The 20,717-nt window shown below is 50.1% G+C and overlaps 2 protein-coding genes across 3 annotated transcripts; both read left to right on the forward strand.

The window, feature by feature from the left end:
• The first annotated feature begins 1,079 nt into the window (after nt 1–1,079).
• On the forward strand, nt 1,080–7,733 carry LOC128503655 (ectonucleoside triphosphate diphosphohydrolase 8-like). The gene is given in 11 exon segments (XM_053473820.1): nt 1,080–1,232; nt 3,366–3,510; nt 3,758–3,815; nt 3,818–3,871; nt 4,224–4,374; nt 5,027–5,186; nt 5,295–5,525; nt 5,915–6,184; nt 6,450–6,560; nt 6,807–6,944; nt 7,403–7,733. Coding segments are annotated over 10 exon segments (1,482 nt in total). The 5' UTR covers nt 1,080–1,232; nt 3,366–3,384; the 3' UTR covers nt 7,586–7,733.
• Nucleotides 7,734–12,471: 4,738 nt separating this feature from the next.
• LOC128503654 (ectonucleoside triphosphate diphosphohydrolase 8-like) lies at nt 12,472–20,305 on the forward strand. Of its 2 annotated transcripts, none has more exons than XM_053473819.1 (10): nt 12,472–12,588; nt 13,624–13,761; nt 14,072–14,189; nt 16,223–16,373; nt 17,143–17,302; nt 17,386–17,613; nt 18,001–18,264; nt 18,761–18,871; nt 19,474–19,611; nt 20,019–20,305. In XM_053473819.1, exons 2-10 carry the CDS (start codon nt 13,636–13,638, stop codon nt 20,232–20,234), a joined length of 1,512 nt encoding a protein of 503 aa, XP_053329794.1. In that variant the 5' UTR covers nt 12,472–12,588; nt 13,624–13,635; the 3' UTR covers nt 20,235–20,305. The 2 variants fall into 2 exon arrangements, with proteins under 2 accessions (XP_053329794.1, XP_053329793.1); XM_053473818.1 differs by having other exon boundaries at nt 12,501–12,588; nt 13,585–13,761.
• The last annotated feature ends 412 nt before the right edge of the window (nt 20,306–20,717 follow it).

The following is a 20,717-nucleotide window of genomic DNA, read 5'->3' on the forward strand; positions in this document are numbered from 1 at the left end:
TCTGCTGCTTTACCCAATTACTGCTAAACTGCCCCATAAGAAAGGACTGCTCGTAAACAAACGTTATGATGTCACGCGGGGGGCCAGCGCGGGGGGGGCGAGCGCGGGGGGCATTTCCGCAGCTGTTTCTGCGCTTTATGTTCTCGGATGAAAGGGAAGCGATTGTCGCCAAACGGCCTCTCCGTGCGAGTAAAGCTCGCAGGTTTCAGGTGAAATCAGTCAACGCAGTAAATTTAAGAATGTTCACTTTTTAGGAGTTTGGAATCGTTCTACGCGCGCGGCCATTTTGCGTTTTTAAACCCCGCCCCTTTGACTCCCAGGTTACTGCACCTGGATGGAGTCGGATCCTATCCCCAGCCCGCTGGGATCTTTAGGCAGAAAACGGCCTTCCCGGCAGGTTAGGATTACCAGACCCTCCGCTGCCGACACGGGGGGGGGAATCGCCAGCTTTCACATTTTCTGCCCATTCCAGCTCCGTCCCCAAATCTGCCCCCAGCGCCCGGGATCTCACCCTCAATAAAGTGACCGAAATAAATCCAATTTACTTAGAAATCCATCCAGATATTAACATCAGCTGCCGGTGAATTCCACATCTTACCGGTCCTTACTGCTAAATCCCTTACTGACTGGATCTACTCTACCAACTCGCTAACCGACTGGATCTACTCAACCAACCCGCTGACTGACTGACTGGATCTACTCAACCAACTCACTAACCGACTGACTGGATCTACTCAACCAACTCACTAACCGACTGACTGGATCTACTCAACCAACTGACTGGATCTACTCAACCAAGTAACCGACTGACTGACTGGATCTACTTAACTACTTTGCCCCTCACGCCCGGGGTCTGAAGACGGACTCCTCACATCTGCGATGTATTTGGGGGTGGGGGGGGCAAGTAGGACTCCAGATGCCCTCAGAAAAGCATGAAGGTGCAGCTGCTGTTTTTTAAAGGGTTGGGAGTCACGTGGGGGGGGGAGGGGAGAAGAGAATTTAAACTCACTCAAAGGAACTAAAGCGCCTCATTCACCGCTCACCTCTGCCAGCCTCCCACCGGGTACAGAGGGGTCTCTGCCAGCCTCCAACCGGGTACAGAGGGGTCTCTGCCAGCCTCCAACCGGGTACAGAGGGGTCTCTGCCAGCCTCCCGTCGGGTACAGAGGGGTCTCTGCCAGCCTCCCGCCGGGTACAGAGGGGTCCCTGCCAGCCTCTTATCGCCGGTGACCGGTACGTGCCAATGCAATGTTTGTAACACAATGGATTTTAACCCCTCGATGTGTGTAGCCAGGTATAGATATTGTTTTTTTAAGGGGATCGGTGATAGTGACCCCGGCACAAAATGGGTTAATGTAAGTGGCTCATCGCTAATTAAAAAAAAAGTTAATTTTTTTAATCAAATTTGTATATTTTTCTTTCTTTACGTCTTTGATTGAGATGAACCTCTTTAAACGTCATTCTGGGACATTTATATTATCATTTATTTTATTTATATTATATTTATATTATATTTATATTATTATTTATTTGATTTATATTATTATTGAATTGAAAGCGTTCTATTTGATTGATCGCGTTGTCATGGAGATCTGTCTATTGGTAATAATAACGTACATTTGGATATTGTGGAGCGACGGCCCGCGGGCGTTTTGTTTAGGATTCGGGGGGTAAACGGGTAACAATGTATCTGGCGGTGACCGCGGACTGAATTAAAAGAAGAAGTCGCCGCATCGGCAAAAAGCAAAGTTTAAAAAAAGAATTCAGTTTTGCTGCCATCATCATTTCTCTTCGCAATGTTCTGCTTTTCTGTGGATGGCAGGTGCAACAAAAGGGGGCAATAATCTCGGGGGGGCTTTTTTAAAAATAAAATATCTATAAATAATCTTATTTCATTGGTGGTTTAATTAAACAGAATATTATTAATGGTTTTATATAGCGCCATCATATTCCACAGCGCTGTACACTGGGGAGAGATTATATGCCAGCCGGACTTTAATTAGGATTCCGCCCCTTTAAGATGCAGTGAGATTAATAACCATGGTGAAACGCGTCGACGCACTAGAAGGAAATGTCGAAATGTCTGAAGAAACCCGCGCTACCTTTACTTTTTGTGATCGGCTCGGACGATAGAAACTGCAGAGCCCTAGAAGCTTTCAAGACCTCAGCGGTCCTTTCTTCAAATGTATCGATTGCATGTAAAGAAGAGACTTCTGGACTAACATGATAATATATGTTGTTGTTTTTTTGTTAAAATAAGTATAACGGTATTTTTTGTTTTTTTTATTGAATACCTTGGAATTAACCCTCTCTTTGTCACAGAATGTAAGTTTTTATCTCGTCGCGTTCTGCGCTGTTGCAAAAAAGATAAGGCGGCCGCTAGCGAGCGAGAAACGATTCTCTCAACTGGGGCAGGGATATTAAGATGAGTCGGGGGGGGGTATATTTAGACATAATTCAAATATAGGTGTTTTTTATTTAGTGATCCGAGAAATAAGAATCGGGATAAAAATGCACAAAAAGTTAACTGTTTAATCTAAGAAAATGAATATTTTAGTGCTTTGTAACATTTAGACAAGAAGGTGAAGAAAGGGCAGAGGGACTGACCACACAGAACAGGTACACTTGGCATGTGTATATAAACAATGCACAGTATTTTGGGGGGGGGGACCTTCTGAGTACTGAAAGGGTGCTTGGCAATAACGGGGTTAAAATGCAGAACGGGGGGGTGGATATTAGGAAACGGTATAAACGCGCCTGTAACTCGTCCGCCTCTCTTATCAGGGAGATCGCGAAACGCGTCGGTTTGTAAAAACTTTCCTGCTACCTGGAAATACTCTGGGGGCTCCCACCAGATTCTGCCCGGCAGAGGGGAAGGGGGGGGCAGCGGGGGCAACGGGGTCTGTCTGCTCGGTGCAGCAAATACATTCTTCCTGTAAATGCCCCACAAACAGCCGGCAGCGGGGCACAAAGTCTCGTAAAACGAACAGCCGAACAGGAACAGATGCGGCTCGAGACCCCAGTGAGATTCAGAGCGTCCCGAGGGATCTCCCACCTCTGGATTCTCGGGGTCTGGGGTATACATTCAAGTCTTGGGGGGGGGGGAACCAGGGTTTTAGGAGGTAGGTAGCCAGATAGGGAGGTCATTTAGCCCTGAGCTGTATTCTCTAACATCTATGCCCCTTATAACGGGGGTCACGCAAATTACCCCCTCACTCCCTCTGAAGCCGGAGAAATAATGATTAATAATATCTAATAATCATAAAGGCCCCGCAGACCCCGACCGAGCCTCGCTCCTGAATTGTGACTCTTTTCTTCGCTCTGTAACCATTTCCCTCCCGGCTCCTCTCGTTTTTTCCCCTAAAGATCCAGATCCGGGTCCAAGATGGTCTTCGAGTCCAAACAGGGCTGCCTGCTGGCTCTGCTGGCGATTTCCGTGGTCTCGGTGACGATCGCTCTGATCCTGAGCGTGGTGAGGAACGTCGACGTCACCCTGCCGCCCGGCCTTAAGGTAACCCCCAGACCCTCACTGCATGGAAGGGCAACCGTCGGGGCAGATTAGATGGTCTTAAGGTAACCCCCGGACCCTCACATCCGGCAGACACTGGACTGTTTGTAGACCGACCATGGAGTCGGCTGTAAGGTCATTTCTTGGGACATATAGATATAGAACAGTTGCTGCCTCCTCACGGTGTGGCCCCTATAGACCGATCGTGACGTGGCCCCTATAGAACGATCCCTCTCCTTTCTCCCCACAGTACGGGATGGTATTTGACGCCGGATCATCGCACACCTCGCTGTTTATTTACAAATGGCCGACAAAGAAAATGACACGGGCATCGTGAGTCAGGCCCATGTCTGCGACGTGGAGGGTAGGTAACGCGAGACGAGACAAGGGAGGGGAGAGTAAAGAAAGACGTTTCTGCGGCTCAGCGACGTCTAATGTCGGGAAGATACTTTTGGGCTTTTTGCATAAAATGTATGTACGACGGCTGGTTCTTATCGTACGGCAGAGCTTCTGTAGAGCGTTTACACGGAGGTCGGTAGTTGGGAAACGGTTCCATGTAACGGGCAGCGGTCTCACGTATCTCTGATCTCTGCGTCACCATAAACTTCACGGACAGACATGGAGACAGAAGACATGAAGATGGTTCTGGAGAACAGACAAGTGGGTTTCGCCGGCCCCGGGGTCTCCCCATTTAACCGTCATCTCTAACGTTGCAGGAGGTGGTATCTCCAGTTACGCTTTGGACCCTCCTGGAGCCGGACGGTCTCTGGTCCATTGTCTGAATGAAGCCATGTCCATTATCCCACCAGAGAGACAGAGAGAGACCCCCGCGTATCTGGGAGCCACCGCCGGGATGAGGCTACTCAGGTACAAAGCCAGATGGGCGCTGATCGCATCACCGCGGCGTGCCAAAAACTTATCCTGGGTTATAAATCGCACCGCAGACCCAGGAGCTTCCCGGGAATGAACGGAATCTCAAACACGCTTCCCCGGTCGCTAGCAGGCGATACAAGAAGTTACAGTTACAAGAAGCAGACACACAGACATAGACTAACGAGACTGGAAAACAAACCTCGGGCCAACCGCTATTTACATTAAAATGTGTCCATAAAGTGAATCCATTCTTAGAGGTCCCCATTGGGGGTCTCCACCTCCACAGCTAGCGGATTCCTGAGGTTTACAGCCCTCCCTATAAAGAGCATCCTTCTCTAATAGAACACGAGCTCCTGTAATCATAACGGGGGGCATTTGGTTATTGGTGTTGTAGCACATGGATGGACTCTCTTCACGGTTCATTTGGGCGTCTCACGGGGCTTCACTTTTCACCCCCTAACCAAGGCCAGTTGTAGCCATTGTTTAAGAAGGTCTTCATACCCCCAGTACGTTACACAGGCTTTACCGACACAGCTGATTTAAAGCCCCTAAGCAGGGTTATCCATACATCTTGGGCCGTTCATGGTGGGTCGGTGTAGGTTCCTTCTCTAGATAGCGAATCACATCTCTGGGTCGTATCTTGTAGGCTGGAAGACGGTACCGTCGCTGACAAGGTGCTGGACGAGGTCTCTAAAACCATCCGCAGCTACCCTGTAGATTTTCGAGGTGCTCGTATAATTACCGGCAAAGAAGAAGGAGCCTACGGGTGGATAACCATCAACTACCTTCTGGAGTCGTTCATGAAAGTATGTTTTCCCGTTCCGTAAGACTTCAGAAGTTGTCTCCCCCGGTCTGCGATCAATAACTTTTATTAAGGCGGGAATTATTTTTCATATACATCAAATGTTTTTCAGTACTCTTTCAGCGGTCAGTGGGTCCGACCCGTTTCTTCCAAAATATATGGTGCGCTGGACCTCGGAGGGGCTTCGACTCAGATCAGCTTCATCCCAAAAGTGACTATACAGGACCCCAAAGAGAAGGCCGATTTCAAACTCTACGGATACCCCTACGACATTTATACCCACAGCTTCCTGTGTTACGGGCAAAACCAGGCTCTGAAACAGATGCTCGTCAAAGCCGCGGAGGTGAGAAAGCCCCCCCAGGAAATGAAGGGGTTAACCAGAGACACGTCCACCTCCATCATGCAGCCAGTGAGCATTTAGGTCTCCAGTTGTCCGTCTTATCTCCAAGCCATAGGGTGGGACGCCATGCTTCTCTTGTAGACCCTTAGAAGTCCTTGTTACCAAAGCCGTTATAGGCTTCCCCGTCTGTTCTAAAGAGCTTGCAATCGGTCTCAGACCTTATAGAGTCCAACGGTTCAAGAGGTTTAGAACTTGGGTCTTTAAGACAAGAAGCAGATCTGCAGATTTTTGGATGACCAGCTTGGGGAACGATCTCGGATGCGCAGCCGTTATCGCGCATGCAGGTGACGTCATCACATTGGGAACCTAGCGTAACTTCTTCTCTCGCTCAGGGCCAGGATTTAACAAAGAGCGTCCGCGTCCCCTGCTATCCCAAAGGATACGACGGCAGCGTCCCTCTGCGGTCCTTGTACGACAGTCCGTGCACCGCCGCCGCGGCCCCCACGCCACCGGGATCAGCGCAGGTCAACGTGATCGGGACGGGCGATGCCAACGCGTGCCGGACGCTGATCCAAAGCATCTTTAACTTCAGCGCCTGCAGCGGTCAGGCTTCCTGCTCGTTCGATGGGGTTTACCAACCGCCCGTCGACGGCAACTTCTTCGTAAGTCGGAAGATAAGGAGATAAATATCCTCGGTGATAATTATCTCTGTAAGAACGAGGAGTTTCTCCTTGCTTTCGGATGCCAGCAGCCTGACGGAGAATTAGTTAAGGGGGTAGTGGGAGCAGGAGCTGCGCTTTTATACTTATTTAATTTTTAATTAATTTTATAAATGATTTCTTTTTATTTTTATTATTTATGAAACAGAACGTTCCGGTAAACGCTTTCACTAATTAGACCCGTTTGGGTCATCTTCTTCCTCTCCAGGCCTTTTCTGCTTTCTTTTATAATTTCCGTTTTCTGAATCTGACGTCGGGACAGACCCTGACGACCGTAAAAACCGCCATCGAGAATTTCTGTGCCAGGGACTGGAGTGAGGTAGGCGCCATTCTTCATATACAGAAAATATTATATATAAATATCGTAATTTATATAAAACTACAGTCCAAAAGTTTCTAACATAAATCAGAAAACCCAGGCGTGATGGGAGTGAAGTTTCAAAATGAGGTCCATTCCCTTCCTATCCTTGGTTTGCCTGGCGGCCCCAGAGATGCAGATTAGGACCCCGAGCGGATAGTTTTCTGATATCGGTCATTACTTTTGCCACTTGTTGTGTATTTCCAGCTGGAATCATCCTACCCCAAAGAGAGGAGAGACCGGCTGCGGGATTACTGCGCCAACAGCAACTACATCCTCACCCTGCTCCTGGACGCTTACAAATTCACCGACAATAGCTGGAATTCCATTCGCTTCGTGAAGCAGGTGATGACCCCTTCTAACCCCCCCGAAACCGTCCGTAACACACGCTACAGCGGCTGCCGGGGTCTCAAAGGAGCTCTGTGGCTCCTGCCCCACTTGTAGCCGAGGGCGCCCCGGGGTATCACGTCATACCCCGGGCTCTCACGCTCTCTTATTGAAAAAGTCCTGTTTGTTCTTCTCTCTGTAGACCCCCTGGGACTGCAGACCCTGCAACGTCCCCACACAACGGTCACGGAACCAAGAGATGGACACACGTGTGTTCCTCGTGCAGCCACGGGTGTGTGTCTCTTGGTTCTGCTGGTTTATGTTATGCTGTGGCCGGGGCAGCTTCCAGTCTATGGGGCAAAGACATTGATAAAGTATTAGGGGCCACCAACACATCCGGCGCATGCAAAGTTCCCAAATAATGTAACTTCCTCTGGCGATGGGCGCTCATCACGCCGCATGTTACTTTGTTACAGGTAGCGAACACGGACATCGGGTGGACGCTGGGCTACATGCTGAACCTGACCAACATGATCCCGTCCGACAACGTCCTCACCATGAAAGCGCAGGACTACGACCTCTGGCTGGCATCCATCGTTTTTATTGTTTTCAGTCTGGCTTTGGCTATATTCCTGCTGTGCGTTTACTTCCGCCAGTGACCGGAACCTGGATAGATATAACCAACCCGCCAGCGACCACACAGAGGGGTCCGGAACCTTTTAAAGGGGTTCCATTTACCTTCCAGATAACTTACGGGTGAATTAAAGGGGTTTTTGGAACTTACAGAAAATACACGCGGGACAAAAAGTCAGAAAAACAAAGAATTTCAAAGCCGCAGAAGCCGGATATTTGGAGGAAGAAATGTTTTCGCCTGGAAATGGTGGCATTTGGGGTCAGTTCCACAAAACTGAAAATAGTGATTTATTATCACAAAACCAGAATCGGCTCCCGTTTCCGCATTAAATTCTATCATCTGCCGGCAGATCGGGTCTAACCGTTAACCGGCTATCCGACGGTGATGCCGACCCGGTACGTGGCGATGGTGGGGGTTCTTCCATTTGTCTTGGACTTAACCCCTTCCTATCAGCAAAGGAATCATCCCAGGTTCATTTATAAGGGATCCTGCATTTTACAGCAGAGGGCATATAACGGCCCCGCTATATAATAGATAGATAGATAGATAGATAGATAGATAGATATAACCAGACACCCTAACTACCCTTTTCTACGCCCGGCCTAATTCCCTCTCTCCCCTCCATCCCAGACCCTGTAACTCAGCAGCTGGTGAGACAAGGGTTGAATCTTATGTTAAAGTAAAAAGCTGTTCTGCAGCAGCCGCCGCCATATAAACGCTGACCGTCCTCGGTGAAACGTGCTCTTTTTATACTCCATGGTCCGACTCGCTGTTTAGTGAATAAACCCTCAGGAAACTAAACCAAAGAGGCAACCCTCTTGCTGACAGTGTGAGCTACAAACCCTATGTTGCTCAGCCGACCAGACACTGCTGGCAAATCTGATGCGCAAACTCCGAGATGCCTTCATCGGCTTTAAGGGAAGCATCCCGAGTCCTTCACCGGTTTTTAAACAGATACAAAATATTCATTTTCTTCACATTTAAATCTTGCCCCCCCATCTTGCTGTTTATTTCTCCTTTGCCTTGGGATTTGTAATAATTGTTATTTTTTAATAAACGTTTTTAACCCACGCAGTGACAATAAATGTGACGATATTGTGTTATTCAAAGATTCATTCATTATAACGAACGAGAGACAGAGCTGGGATTCAACAGAACCGTCCGCAGAGCCAGCGCAGGGCCGGGTTACACAAAGATACATAAAACATCTCGGCCAGGAGCACCGCAGGGACCCGGAACCCACCGGCAGATCGGCCCCCGCCGGCCCCCCATCTACTCCCTCGCGTTTCTCCTGCTGAGTTGCAAATGTTGGGGGTCTTTTCTCATAAACTTTGTAATTTACACTGAATTCAGCCAACGACGCAAATTATTTACCAGCTGAATACATTTCACTAAAATTAACGCAGAGATTTCTTTGGATTTGGTGGATTTTAACATATATTGGTGAAATGGGGAAAATGTAAATACTTCAGGGTAAGGAGGGCATTTCTGTACCCACCAAGAGGCTAACTGTCAGGGGTCACTCGGTGAGAGGTTGACTGACATTAAGCTGAGTTTGGGGGGGTTGGGGGCTGACACCTGCCCCATTTAACCCAATGCCCACCCCCGGGGGTAAATATGCACACAACGTGTTTGTTACCTGTGTTTCTGCCCCTCTCCTTTCTGGCACTTTCCTTCCCGCCGTCTGCTCTCTCATTTTCCCTCAGCTATCCGGAACAAACTCCTGGGATTAATGGGGAGAGTCTGCCACCCAGCGGCCACACTCAGTATTGCAGGGAGCATCAGCCTGAGCTGGAGACCCCCAGGACCCCTCAGTGTGATCTTTAGAGGATCGGAGGAGGCATTGGGCTATAAAAACAATATTTTGGGGTTTTTTAAGTTTTATATTTTGTAACTTTCTTCTACAGATCTTGAAATTCAAAGGGGGGCTCTTTGAGGGCCGAGGCATTTCTAAGGTGGTCCCAAAAAGAACCTCTCGCTCTTTAATTTATATTAAATGCGCAAAACAATAGAATACTCCAAAAAAAAACCCACACAGCAAACAGAGTCCGTGGGGTAACGTGGCCGCTCCCGGACTACAATTCCCATAAGCCTCTGCCAGCCACAGGTGGAAAGGTTAATCAATAGCGCTGTGAGAGCTGGGGGTACCTGCAGAGGTCGAGATACCATAAAAGCAGCTGCTTAGGGCCCCCATGGGTTAAAAAGGGCCCCTGCTGGGCATTTGAGAGACGAGTTCTGTTTCTATATTATAAAAATCGTAGGTTTTGTATAATTCATTCTTCATGTCACAGATGCCCCTGCCCCCCAAATATTTTTACGTGGGGCATCTAAAAACCTAGACCCACCCCCGGACCCATTTCTCTACCCCAGAGTAGGCAATTTCCCAAAGAAAATGCAATAGAAATATATATATTACACATAGATAGATATAAGTGAACCCCTTAAATGCCCCCTGCAGCTGTTGGTGTTGAGGTTGCCATGGGGCAGTTGGTCCCCTGGAGGTGCCCGGGTGGAAGGAATCAGCACTTTGATGCTGTGAAGGCGCGTGGCTCCTTTTACAGACCCGGTAAGCGGCGTGCCCGGTCCCTTTAAGCGGCGGCGACGCGTTTCACCCGCCCCCCCAACGGGATTTACATTCGCCCCTTTTTATAAATGGCATCATTGTGTTTGTGTTTGTTGACTGTTCGCGTTTGGTGTTTAGTGATAATACGAGCGAACGCGTTGTGCTTTCTTCCCGGTATGAAGTTCCCTCTTTTGCCCGCGTTGGGGGAAATCACACAGAACCTCATCCCGTTCCTGCCGTGTGTAAAAACGCGGAATAATTTTTACTGATTTACGTGTTTTTTCCCCGATGGATTTCGTTAGTCGGCGTGGAAACGGGTTTAGAATCTTCCCGTTAACAGGCGACCCCCCTGCCACGGATTTGGAGCCGTTACATTAAATGATGGAGTTCGAGGAGATTCCGAAGCTGTTCCAGTAACATTAAACTGAACAAATAATAAATACGGCAGACTGGGACAGGAGGAGGAGAGGGCCCTGGTCCTGGGAGCTTACAATCTATTAGAGGGTTGAGGGGGAATGAGACAGAACAGAGGGGCTGCTTGGGTGACGATGGTTTGATTGTAGCGAGGGTCATCTGGAGATATCAGCAGGTCTCCAAGGTGGGAGGACGGTCGGTGGGGGCCATTGGGATGACTCTCTGGTCATGGCCATACCTCGTGCCCACGCCTGCCCATTTCCCTCTTAAATGGGACCTCGACGGGACTGCCCACTGACATCAGCGAGAACCCCCACCGACACCAGTGGGAAAACCCACCGAGGACCTTCCCCTGACGCCAGTGGGCAGTCCTGGCCACGTCCCATAAGGGTGGGCTTTGGGTAGCCGGAGCCACCGAAGTCCACCTGAGGCCACCTTATTGCAGACATCGGGGACGCGGCCCCTCGTGATCGATGGATCCGAGTTCTCTTCTTCCTAACATAGTGACTTACGGCGGACGGACGTCTATGAAGCTCCACCTCACTATTGGTCCAGAAGAAGGCATCCCTCGCCATATATTAAAGTGAATCCCGTGTCCCCTGTGTCTTGGAACCAAACATGTATCGACATAAACATGTGACATACAAACATGCAACATATAAACATGTGACATGTAACAATACAAACACACGGATAATATTCAAATAATATGACAGGAAAGCATCGTCGATGTATCTCGCCCGTCGGAAGGGCCGCGATAACCGCTGGGAGGAACAATCACTTCCTCTTCTGGGGGCAGCGCGAGGCATGGAAATCAGGAGGTCACCGGCCTCGTGTTACCGAGGAACTCGTTCCCATGGAAACTTTTACCCGCCATGCCCTGTTATTACAGAGAAAGCGCCCCCAGTAGGTAGGAGACCCCAAAACCTGCCCCCGGTGGGCGACGGACTGCGTGTCGTTATGGTTTGGGGTCGGTTAGCAGAAGGAGTACTCATGGTTAAGAGGGGTAAAGGTTAACCCCGCGTGACGGGAGGGTTAATTCCCAGAATCCCCGGCTGAGGCTACGCTTCGTTTCACGTGGGAATGACTGCACGTCTTTCATGTCTCTTTTACGGGCAGCTGTCTGATCTCGGTCTCTGCAGCCGCGCTTGGAATGCGCTCTAGAACGCGTTTAATGTCCGTTTATTGCTCTAGTAAATCGAGAACTTTCCCCCGGAATGAAAGCAGAAGTACTTTGATGCTTCGGCCCGGGACGGATCCGCCGCCCCTTGTGTTACCCCTTTTTTTTTTTTTTTGTTACCCCCCCATGAGGCAGCTGCCCCCCCAATTACAATAAACGCAGATAATGAGATGATGAGTTTTATAGTTTTTTCTGTAATTAGGGTAAAACGCTCAGAGACCCGCTCTGTCTCTCTCTGTCTTTCCTCTCTTGTCTCTCCCTGTCTCATTCCTCCTGTCCATCTCTGTCCTTTTCTCTTGTATGTCTCTCTCTCTCTCTCTTTCTCTCTCTTTGCCTCTCCTCTGTCTGGTTCTCCTTATCTTTCTGGCACTCTCTGTCTCTGTCCTTCTCTCCTTTTCCATTTCCACCTTTCTCTCTCTTTCCCTGTCCGCCTCTCTCTCTTTCCCTGTCTGTCTGTCTATCTCTATCTCTCCCTGTCAGTCTCTCTCTCTGCCTGTCCGTCTGTCTCTGCCTGTCTGTCGCTCTCCATCTCTGTCTCTCTCTGTCTCTCTCTGTCTGTCTCTGTCTCTCCGTGTCCGTCTGTCTGTCTCGTCTCTGTGCGGTAAGAGGTGTTGTCCCGGTAGGAAGGGTTGGCAGGTCTCGCCTGCAGGTGATTGGTTACCTGTGCAGCAGGAGGGGTGATTCTCCGCCTTCACATACCCGGTATTACTGTACGCCGCGCACACACACACCGCTCACACACCGCACTCGCACACCGCACTCACACACTGCACTCACACCACACTCACTGCACCTTGACCCACGAGGAGGGCGACTGCCAGCGGGAAATTTACTTTAGTGTCATCGCTGCGGCTGGAGACCCCAAGGACAGGTATGTTCCTCGCTGACGGACAGGGCTCGGTATGCTGAGCGGGGCAGCGAGTGGAGCGTTGGAGTTTTTCTGATAACTTTTGTTGACATTGATTGTAGATTTTAAAACTAACTGCCGAGCCGGCAGCTGCCTCTCCGCGGGGTCAGTTAGACGTAGACCGCACCGATAAATCAACCGCTCCAACGGGGCTGAGTTATACCCACGGAGAGCTGCAGGGATCCGCTCCACTCGTCACCGGAGAACAGAGCTCTCCTCCAATACGTACGGGCAAAACGGAGAGAGAGTGGACGGGAGAGAGCAGGACGGGGAGAGAGAAGAGAGAGAGATAGAGAGAGGGATAGAGAGGGGATAAAGGACGGGAGGGAATTTATTTCAAAGGAGGAGAAAAATTACAACAAGAGACCGGAATCTAACACTAGAGAGTCAGAGACTGAGATGCCATGGAAGTTTTACTTTACTAAGAGGGTGGGAGATACATGGAACAGCCTCCCAGCAGAAGTGGTAGAGGGTAAAACAGTGAGGGTATTAAACATGCATGGGATAGACATCCGGCTCCTGAATCTAAGACGAGACCAACGACTGATTAAGGTTTGAGTCGTTACAGCAGGAGAAACGGAGAACTAGACGGGGGGCCGCCGGGGGCCGGGTTCTGGGTTTCTATGTTCTATTTGCCGGCAGGTTCTAGGTTCTGGTGCAATTTAACGGATTTGGTTTATTTATGGTGAGCCAATGGCAGGAAACATTTCACTTGTTACTATGGCGATTGCTTTAGTTCCAGCACAGTTACAATGTATCTATATAGTAATGGGCGATGTCACCGAAGCCCCCGGAGTCGCCCACGTTCATTGACCCGGCTCCTCAGGTTCGGGGGATTTGTTGCGGGGCCGTCCCGTGAGATGGGCAATTAATGGACGCTCTCGTTGAGTCCCGGAGACTTGGTCTCTTGTACCTGCTTGTGCCCCCTTTGTTTAGACCCCCGGCCCCGCAGGGTAGTAGAACGCGTCGGACTCGTCTGGGGTCTCCTCTGCCTTCCAGGTGGAGGCGGTAATGTGCAGGAACCGGAAGGGTCTGGCTGTCGGATGTCTGATCATCGTCTCCCTGGTCTCCGCTTTCATCGCTCTCGTCCTCAGCATCGTAGACGTCAGAAATGTCTACCAGCCGTCACCTGATAAGGTAAACGCTCCGGACCTCCCAGACTGGGGGCAAAATCACCGAGCAGACCACCACAGGGGCAAAATGGGCTATATTATGGGAAGTGCCCCCCAGATACCGTATGGCGTGTAAGCTGAGGGGTAACAATTGCGCATATTCCCTGTAGGTCGCATAATACTTACATGCAGTCGCAGCGCGATCAGGCAAGAAGTTAGCTGAGTACCTTCACGGAGCCGGATCAGACAAATTACCCCGAATGCCGCCAATGGCTTCTTGTTCTTTGAGCGTTCCGGTTATTTTTCCCACGATCCTCTCTGTCTTGCCGTTGCAGTACGGAATTGTATTTGACGCCGGATCGTCGCACACCTCGCTCTACGTCTACCGGTGGCCGGCAGATAAAGAGAATGACACCGGCATCGTCAGCCAGGTCCACGCGTGCCACGTAAACGGTGAGTTACCCCCGAGTTACCCCCACGTAACCCCGGTAACCCCCACGGAACCCCCGGTAACCCTCTCCGTGAAAACTACCGCTTTTTAACCCTTTACGTGTCAGAGGGCTGAGAAATCCAAATATTATCATATAGCACCCCCCAGAAAAACGAGGGTGACCCTGGGCGGTGGGTGACGCCGGTTGGTGGGTGACACCGGGAGGTGGGTGACGCCGGTTGGTGGGTGTCACCGGGAGGTGGTGGGAGGTGGGTGACACAGGTTGGTGGGTGACACCGGGAGGTGGGTGTCACCGGGAGGTGGTGGGAGGTGGGTGACGCCGGTTGGTGGGTGATGCCGGTTGGGGGTGATGCCGGGCGAGGAGTCACAGCGATTGGAAAAACCCGGTAATATCCTGGATAATAAAAACCAAGTAAATATATAAAGCAAACAGGGTGTCACTGAAAGGATGCAGTCCAGGTGTTTTCAGACAAGGCCGTGCAGTACCTTAATTTCCTTTCAATAGGGCGTCAGCTCTATGGAGCCACTACTCCTTTTTACAAAGTAGCACAGATTCATTTTGCCGGGTCCCAGTTGAGGGGTCCCCGGCGTGCAGTAGGTAAAGGGGCCAGCGGGATTACCTCCATTAACTCCAGGGGGTAATAAATAACCCCGGCCTCCCGCTGCGGGGGTTAATATCTGGGTCACGAGATAATTGCCTCCGGTCTCATCTTCTTGACCAACGTTCGCCTTTTATTGCGAGAGAAATAGAAGCTCTTCGCTGTCTCGGGGTTTCTGTCCGGCCGGTTCTGACTCCCCATTACTTTTGACTTCCTGTTGGATGGGTGATGTCATGATGGTAATAATGTGATTGGCTAATGCAGACGATGACCTCACTGCGTTGCAGGGTTGGGATGAGGTTGAAAGTGAAACATTGCGTAACAGGGGTAATAAAAACTCTTCTTACTCAGCAAATGTTTTCTATAAGAGGCCGGGGCTCTGGTTAAGACGTTTAGGGGCTTTTAATAAAAGGGTCTCGTCTTTCAGGAGCCGTATGTCTATCCCATGCATGTTTAATCCCCTCACTGTATTACCCTCTACCACCTCTGCTGGGAGGCTGAAGTGGAACGTGGAATTACATGGCCTGTAAAGCGCGTGTCACGTGGGGTAAATAACACGCGAGGTGAATTGTTCACCTCTCATAAAAGCCCGTCCTTCGCTGCCCTGCAGACCTTGGAGCCGCCCGGGGCTTCTGCCTCTCTGCGGCTTTTTATAACCATCAATCAATGGGGTTTAAAGGTCTGAGAAAGATCAATATTTACAGGACAGCCGGAGTTTGGCTTCTGCCCAGCGGCGGCTCCTTCACTTTCGATGACTACTTTCTGTGTTATGGGAGCAGCGAGGCAGGGAGACACCTGACGGGGGCTGGGAGGGGGGTAAATCGGCTTTTGTTTTCCGGTATTTGATCAAAGGGGATCCTGTGGCTTCAGCTGGTTACAGACAGACAGCCCCGGCCTCTGGATTGTTAATGTTCTGTTGATGGGCTGTCACAGTTTGCCCTTGAGTTGCAGTATTTTTGCCAATTCACAGGGTTTTTACCCCAGTCTCTGGGGGAAGGGGCAGATTCTCAGGGCTTTTACCTCAGTATCGGGGTGAAAGGGCAGATTCTCAGGGCTTTTACCTCAGTATCGGGGTGAAAGGGCAGATTCTCAGGGCTTTTACCTCAGTATCGGGGTGAAGGGGCAGATTCTCAGGGCTTTTACCCCAGTCTCTGGGGGAAGGGGCAGATTCTCAGGGCTTTTACCCCAGTATCGGGGTGAAGGGGCAGATTCTGGGGTCACACAGTCTGCAGCGACTCCTTTATATTCTCCTCTGATTTAATGATATCTGAGCATTCTGATTGGTGCTTTTCTCCCTGCTATATCGCAGCTGTAATCCCTGCTTGAACTCCTGGCCCCTGGGCAGCGGTCAGGTTGGGGCCCCGACATTCCGTTTCGTTGATACATTGAATCTCCTCACGTGTTAAACCTGACACCTGGCGTGTTCTTTCCCTCAGGTCCGGGGCTTTCTGGCTACGCCGATCGCCCAGACCAGGCCGGGGCAAGTTTAAAGCCCTGCATGGACGAGGCATTGGCCATCATCCCCAAATCACAGCACGCGGAGACCACTACGCTCCTGGGGGCCACGGCTGGCATGCGGCTTCTCAAGTGAGTCAACGACGAGCGGACAAGCTCCATCATTAACGAGCCAATGAGCTCCGACTGTAACGAGCCAACGAGCTCCGTCATTAACGAGCCGACGAGCTCTGACTGTAACGAGCCAACGAGCTCCGACTGTAACGAGCCAACGAGCTCCGGCTGTAACGAGCCGACGCGCTCCGACTGTAACGAGCCGTCGAGCTCCGTCATTAACGAGGTCACCTTCGTCCCCGACACCCAGCTCCAGGCACGCGCCGGCCGGGAAAGCCGCGGACGACCTTGGGTTTCATAGAAGCCAGCGGTTTTGTTTGACTTTATTATGAAGCTGAGGTTTAAATTGTTGCAGGTGCTGCCGGCCCTGGAGAATGTATTAACCAATCGCTTCTTTAATAGCTTTAAACACGGCGAGTGTCTAATACACGGCGAAGGGTTCTGACGTTCTATTCAGTTTGGGAGATGTGTGAATCGCGTCCGTTCCCCAGGCCCCTCATCGGCCCTCCATTCATATAGATTTTCAGAATGGCTGCCTACGCACCAGCAACTTCCATAAAACCTTTTTTTCTGCGGCTATGGCAACTGAGCCCGGCAGCCAATCACGAGTTTTGCAATCCCTGAGGACCAGGCACACATTTATATGATTGTATCTGGGTCGGGATTTGGAATTCAGAAGGTAGAGGAATTCTAATGTGTCTGTAACGTGAGAGCTTTTCGTTTCGGGTGATATTTTTGCAGAATTAATCATTTCTAGAAATCATTCTGTGTCCCTCGCTGTTGGCAGCCTGCAGAACGAGACGCTCACTCAAACCATCTTCGCCGAAGTGTCGAAAACCCTTAGGACGTTCCCGGTGAGGTTCCAGGGCGCTCGAATCCTCACCGGCAACGAGGAAGGTTCCTTGGGCTGGATCACCGTCAACTATCTCCTTGGCACCTTTGTGACGGTCAGTAGGTGACGGCGTGACTCTTCTCCCCGATGCCCCGACTGACCGAGTTGACCCGGAGTCTCTTTGCTTGGTTCCCGCAGCATTCCTTGATGAACATTTGGATTCACCCTGGAAGCCAGATCCTTGGGGCTATGGACCTCGGCGGGGCTTCCACCCAGATGACCTTCCTCCCCTCCGGGGCTATTGAAGACAAGAGCACCGAGATGAGTTTCCGCCTGTACGGCTACAACTATACCATCTACACCCACAGCTACCTCTGCTACGGGCAGGACCAGGTATTCAAGAGGATTCTCACACAACTCATCCAGGTGAGGCTTCGCTCTTAAAAATGCGCCACGGACGCCATAGAAACAATAATCAACATCCCACCTGGGGTTCTTGAGCGGAAGGGGTAGTTTTTGGGGGGTATTTGGGTGGATTATGAGATCCATGTGACGTTGTATCTCTAATCTCGGCTTTAAGACAGGTGACTTGCTTAAGATCTGCAGAAGACCAGCAGAGGCTTCCATGGGAAGAGGTGGTCGGGTCGCATGGCTACAAAGTATCAATGCCATTGAGCGTTAGAAAGCCGGCGTCTCTCGGGGGGATTTATAAGACCCCAAAATATAATTCTGGGCGCCGGGGGGTCCGGCAAGGAATCCTAAAAGAAAATCTTACGGTTGGATGATTCTTCTTCTTCTTCTCTTCCTCTTTAGAACAAAGGAAATGACCTGGAGAACGTTACTCATCCCTGTTACCCAAAGGGTTACACCGGCAGCGTCTCCTTGTCGTCCGTGGTGGACAGTCCCTGCGTAACCCAGATCCCCGGAGATCCGGTCAGGAACGTCACCGTGAGGGGCACAGGTGATCCCGACTCGTGTCTCACGGCTGTCCGGCACATAATGAATTTCACCGCTTGTAATAAATCGCCTTGCTCGTTTGATGGGGTCTACCAGCCACCGGTGCAGGGGGAGTTCTACGTAAGTCACTCCTGCTGGGAGGCTGTTCCACTTATCTACCACCTTCTCAGTAAAACTTCCTTACATTTCATCTAAGCCTCCAAGTTTCAGATTATGGCCGCTTTGCTCCTTTCTCGGGTTTCATACCTGAAGATGTGGCCCTCACAGGCATCCTGAGCTGTCTGTAGGTACTTTCTCTTTGAGAGTAGTTTCATCCATCCATCTTCCCCAGCAGAGCAGGTACTCCGGGTTTTGGGTTATTCTGTAGGTCGGGTCACCGTACTGTCCCTTTAAACACTCTCCTTGCGTTGGGCTGAATGCTCGGGAAATGGTTGAACCTGCGCGGACAAGGAGCTGTTCCTGGGTAGAGATAATGGTGCAGCTCGATAAATAGTTGGCTATTCTAAGAACGCGACCTTTGTCCTTCTGTGTCAGGAGAGAAGTCTTTTCATGGTCAGGATCTCAGCTGATTAAGAAAACATTAAACCGGAGATTCTTGTGTTTTTCTCATTTCTAGGCCTTTTCGGCGTTTTATTACACGTTAAGTTTCCTGAATCTCACGAGCGGACAGTCCCTGGAAGCCACCAATCGCTCGGTGCGGGCTTTCTGCTCCGAGGAGTGGAGTAAGGTAATGACATCATATTTACCGGCAGCGTCTTTATGGTTTCTTGGAAGGACGCAAGGAATCGGCGAACAACCGCAGAGTAACACTTTCATCCCCTCTTTCTCTTCTCTCTGTGTCTCTCTCTCCCATCCTCTTTCTTCTCTCCCACCCCCTCTCTCTTCTCTCCACGTCTCTCTCTCCCCTTTCTCCTTGTCTCTTTCCTTTCACCTCTCTCATTCTCTTCACTCTCTTTTCTCCCAATCTCTCTCTCCAATCCTTTCTCTCTTTTCTCCCCATCTCTCTCTCTCCCATCCTTTCTCTATTTTCTCCCACCCCTCACTCTCCCATCCCCTCTCTCTCTTCTCACCCCGTCTCTCTCTCTCTCCCATCCTTTCTCTATTTTCTCCCACCCCTCACTCTCCCATCCCCTCTCTCTCTTCTCACCCCGTCTCTCTCTCTCCCACCCTTTCTCTCTTTTCTCCCATCCCCTCTCTTTCCCATCCTCTTTCTCTTCCCCCCCGTCTCTCTCCCATCCTCTCTCTCTCTTTTCCCTCCAGACATAGTTAGAAATGTCTCGATGTGTTGATTCTTTTACTTATTTACTGACCCCCCCCCGGTGTCGGCAGCTTATCGGTGCGTTCCCGTCGGAGAGCCAGACGCGTCTTTCTCAGTACTGCAGCTCCGCCACGTACATCCTCACCCTGCTGACAGACGGATACCGCTTCACCGACCGCACGTGGAACAACATTCACTTCGCGAAGCAGGTGCGTGGCCTGCGAGTTTGGGGCGTTACGCTCACCCTTTATCTGCGTCTAATATTTCTATCTCAGGCCACTGTTTGCTCAAGATATGGAGTCGGGATATTAACAATAACGATTGGTTCAGCTCTGTAATTTATTGCGTGACAGCGCAGCGGAATACGATGGCGCTATAACAACAAATAGTAACAGAACGCAGGATACAAAGTAGCGTCCTCTATATAATATTTTTTGCCCAGAAATGTAAGTAATTTAGGTTGAAAGAATACCGAAGTCCGTCACGTTCTCCCTACTACCGATCCGTCCTGCTTTTGATCCAAAAGAAGGCAAAAAACCCAAATTAAGCTATTTTTCAGATTTTTCCACTTAGGGGATCAGATGGAGACGCTCTAACGTCCGTCTCGTTTTTGCAGATCGGCGACGCAGAGGTCGGATGGACGCTGGGATACATGTTAAACTTGACCAACATGATCCCGTCAGAAGCTGCCGGCCAGCTGAAGGGACAGAGATACAGCTTCTGGGTGGCTTCACTGTTCTTCATTGCCCTGAGCGTGGCCGCGGGGCTGGTGGCCGCTCCCTTACACTGTTTCCGCAGAAACACATGCGCAGGACAGGGAGGATGGAGCTGAGGGCCACGAAACCATCATCCTTCTTTCTCAAGAATGACCATTTATCGTCTAAAGGAACGATTTTGTATCAAAGACGCGCAACAAATAATTTATAACATTCCACGGTCTCCAGAGACACACAAAGGCAAACGACTTTTTTTTTTTAGATTTTTTTTTCCATTTGTGGTTGGTTGGGGGTCCGAGCGGCCGCCGTTAGCATCTCGTTCACCGTTATTCTGGATTATTTCGGCTCGATTTTAATGCCACGTGCAACGGGCAGCATTTAATCCGTGACACTGTGTAAATAACCAAAATGTAATAATTTATATATAAAAAAGGAAATAAATATACTAAGTCTATGAAAAACTGTGATGGCTGCCTATACATTGACCCTGACTGTGTCCATTATTAATATGGACTCCCTGAATGGGCAATAGATACGTTGTGGGGGTATAAAGGTCACCAAAAGGGGTATTTTATAGACCAGTAACCACGAAATGAGAG

Source organism: Spea bombifrons, chromosome 8 (assembly GCF_027358695.1).
Source record: "Spea bombifrons isolate aSpeBom1 chromosome 8, aSpeBom1.2.pri, whole genome shotgun sequence".
NCBI classification, from domain to species: Eukaryota; Metazoa; Chordata; class Amphibia; order Anura; family Pelobatidae; genus Spea; species Spea bombifrons.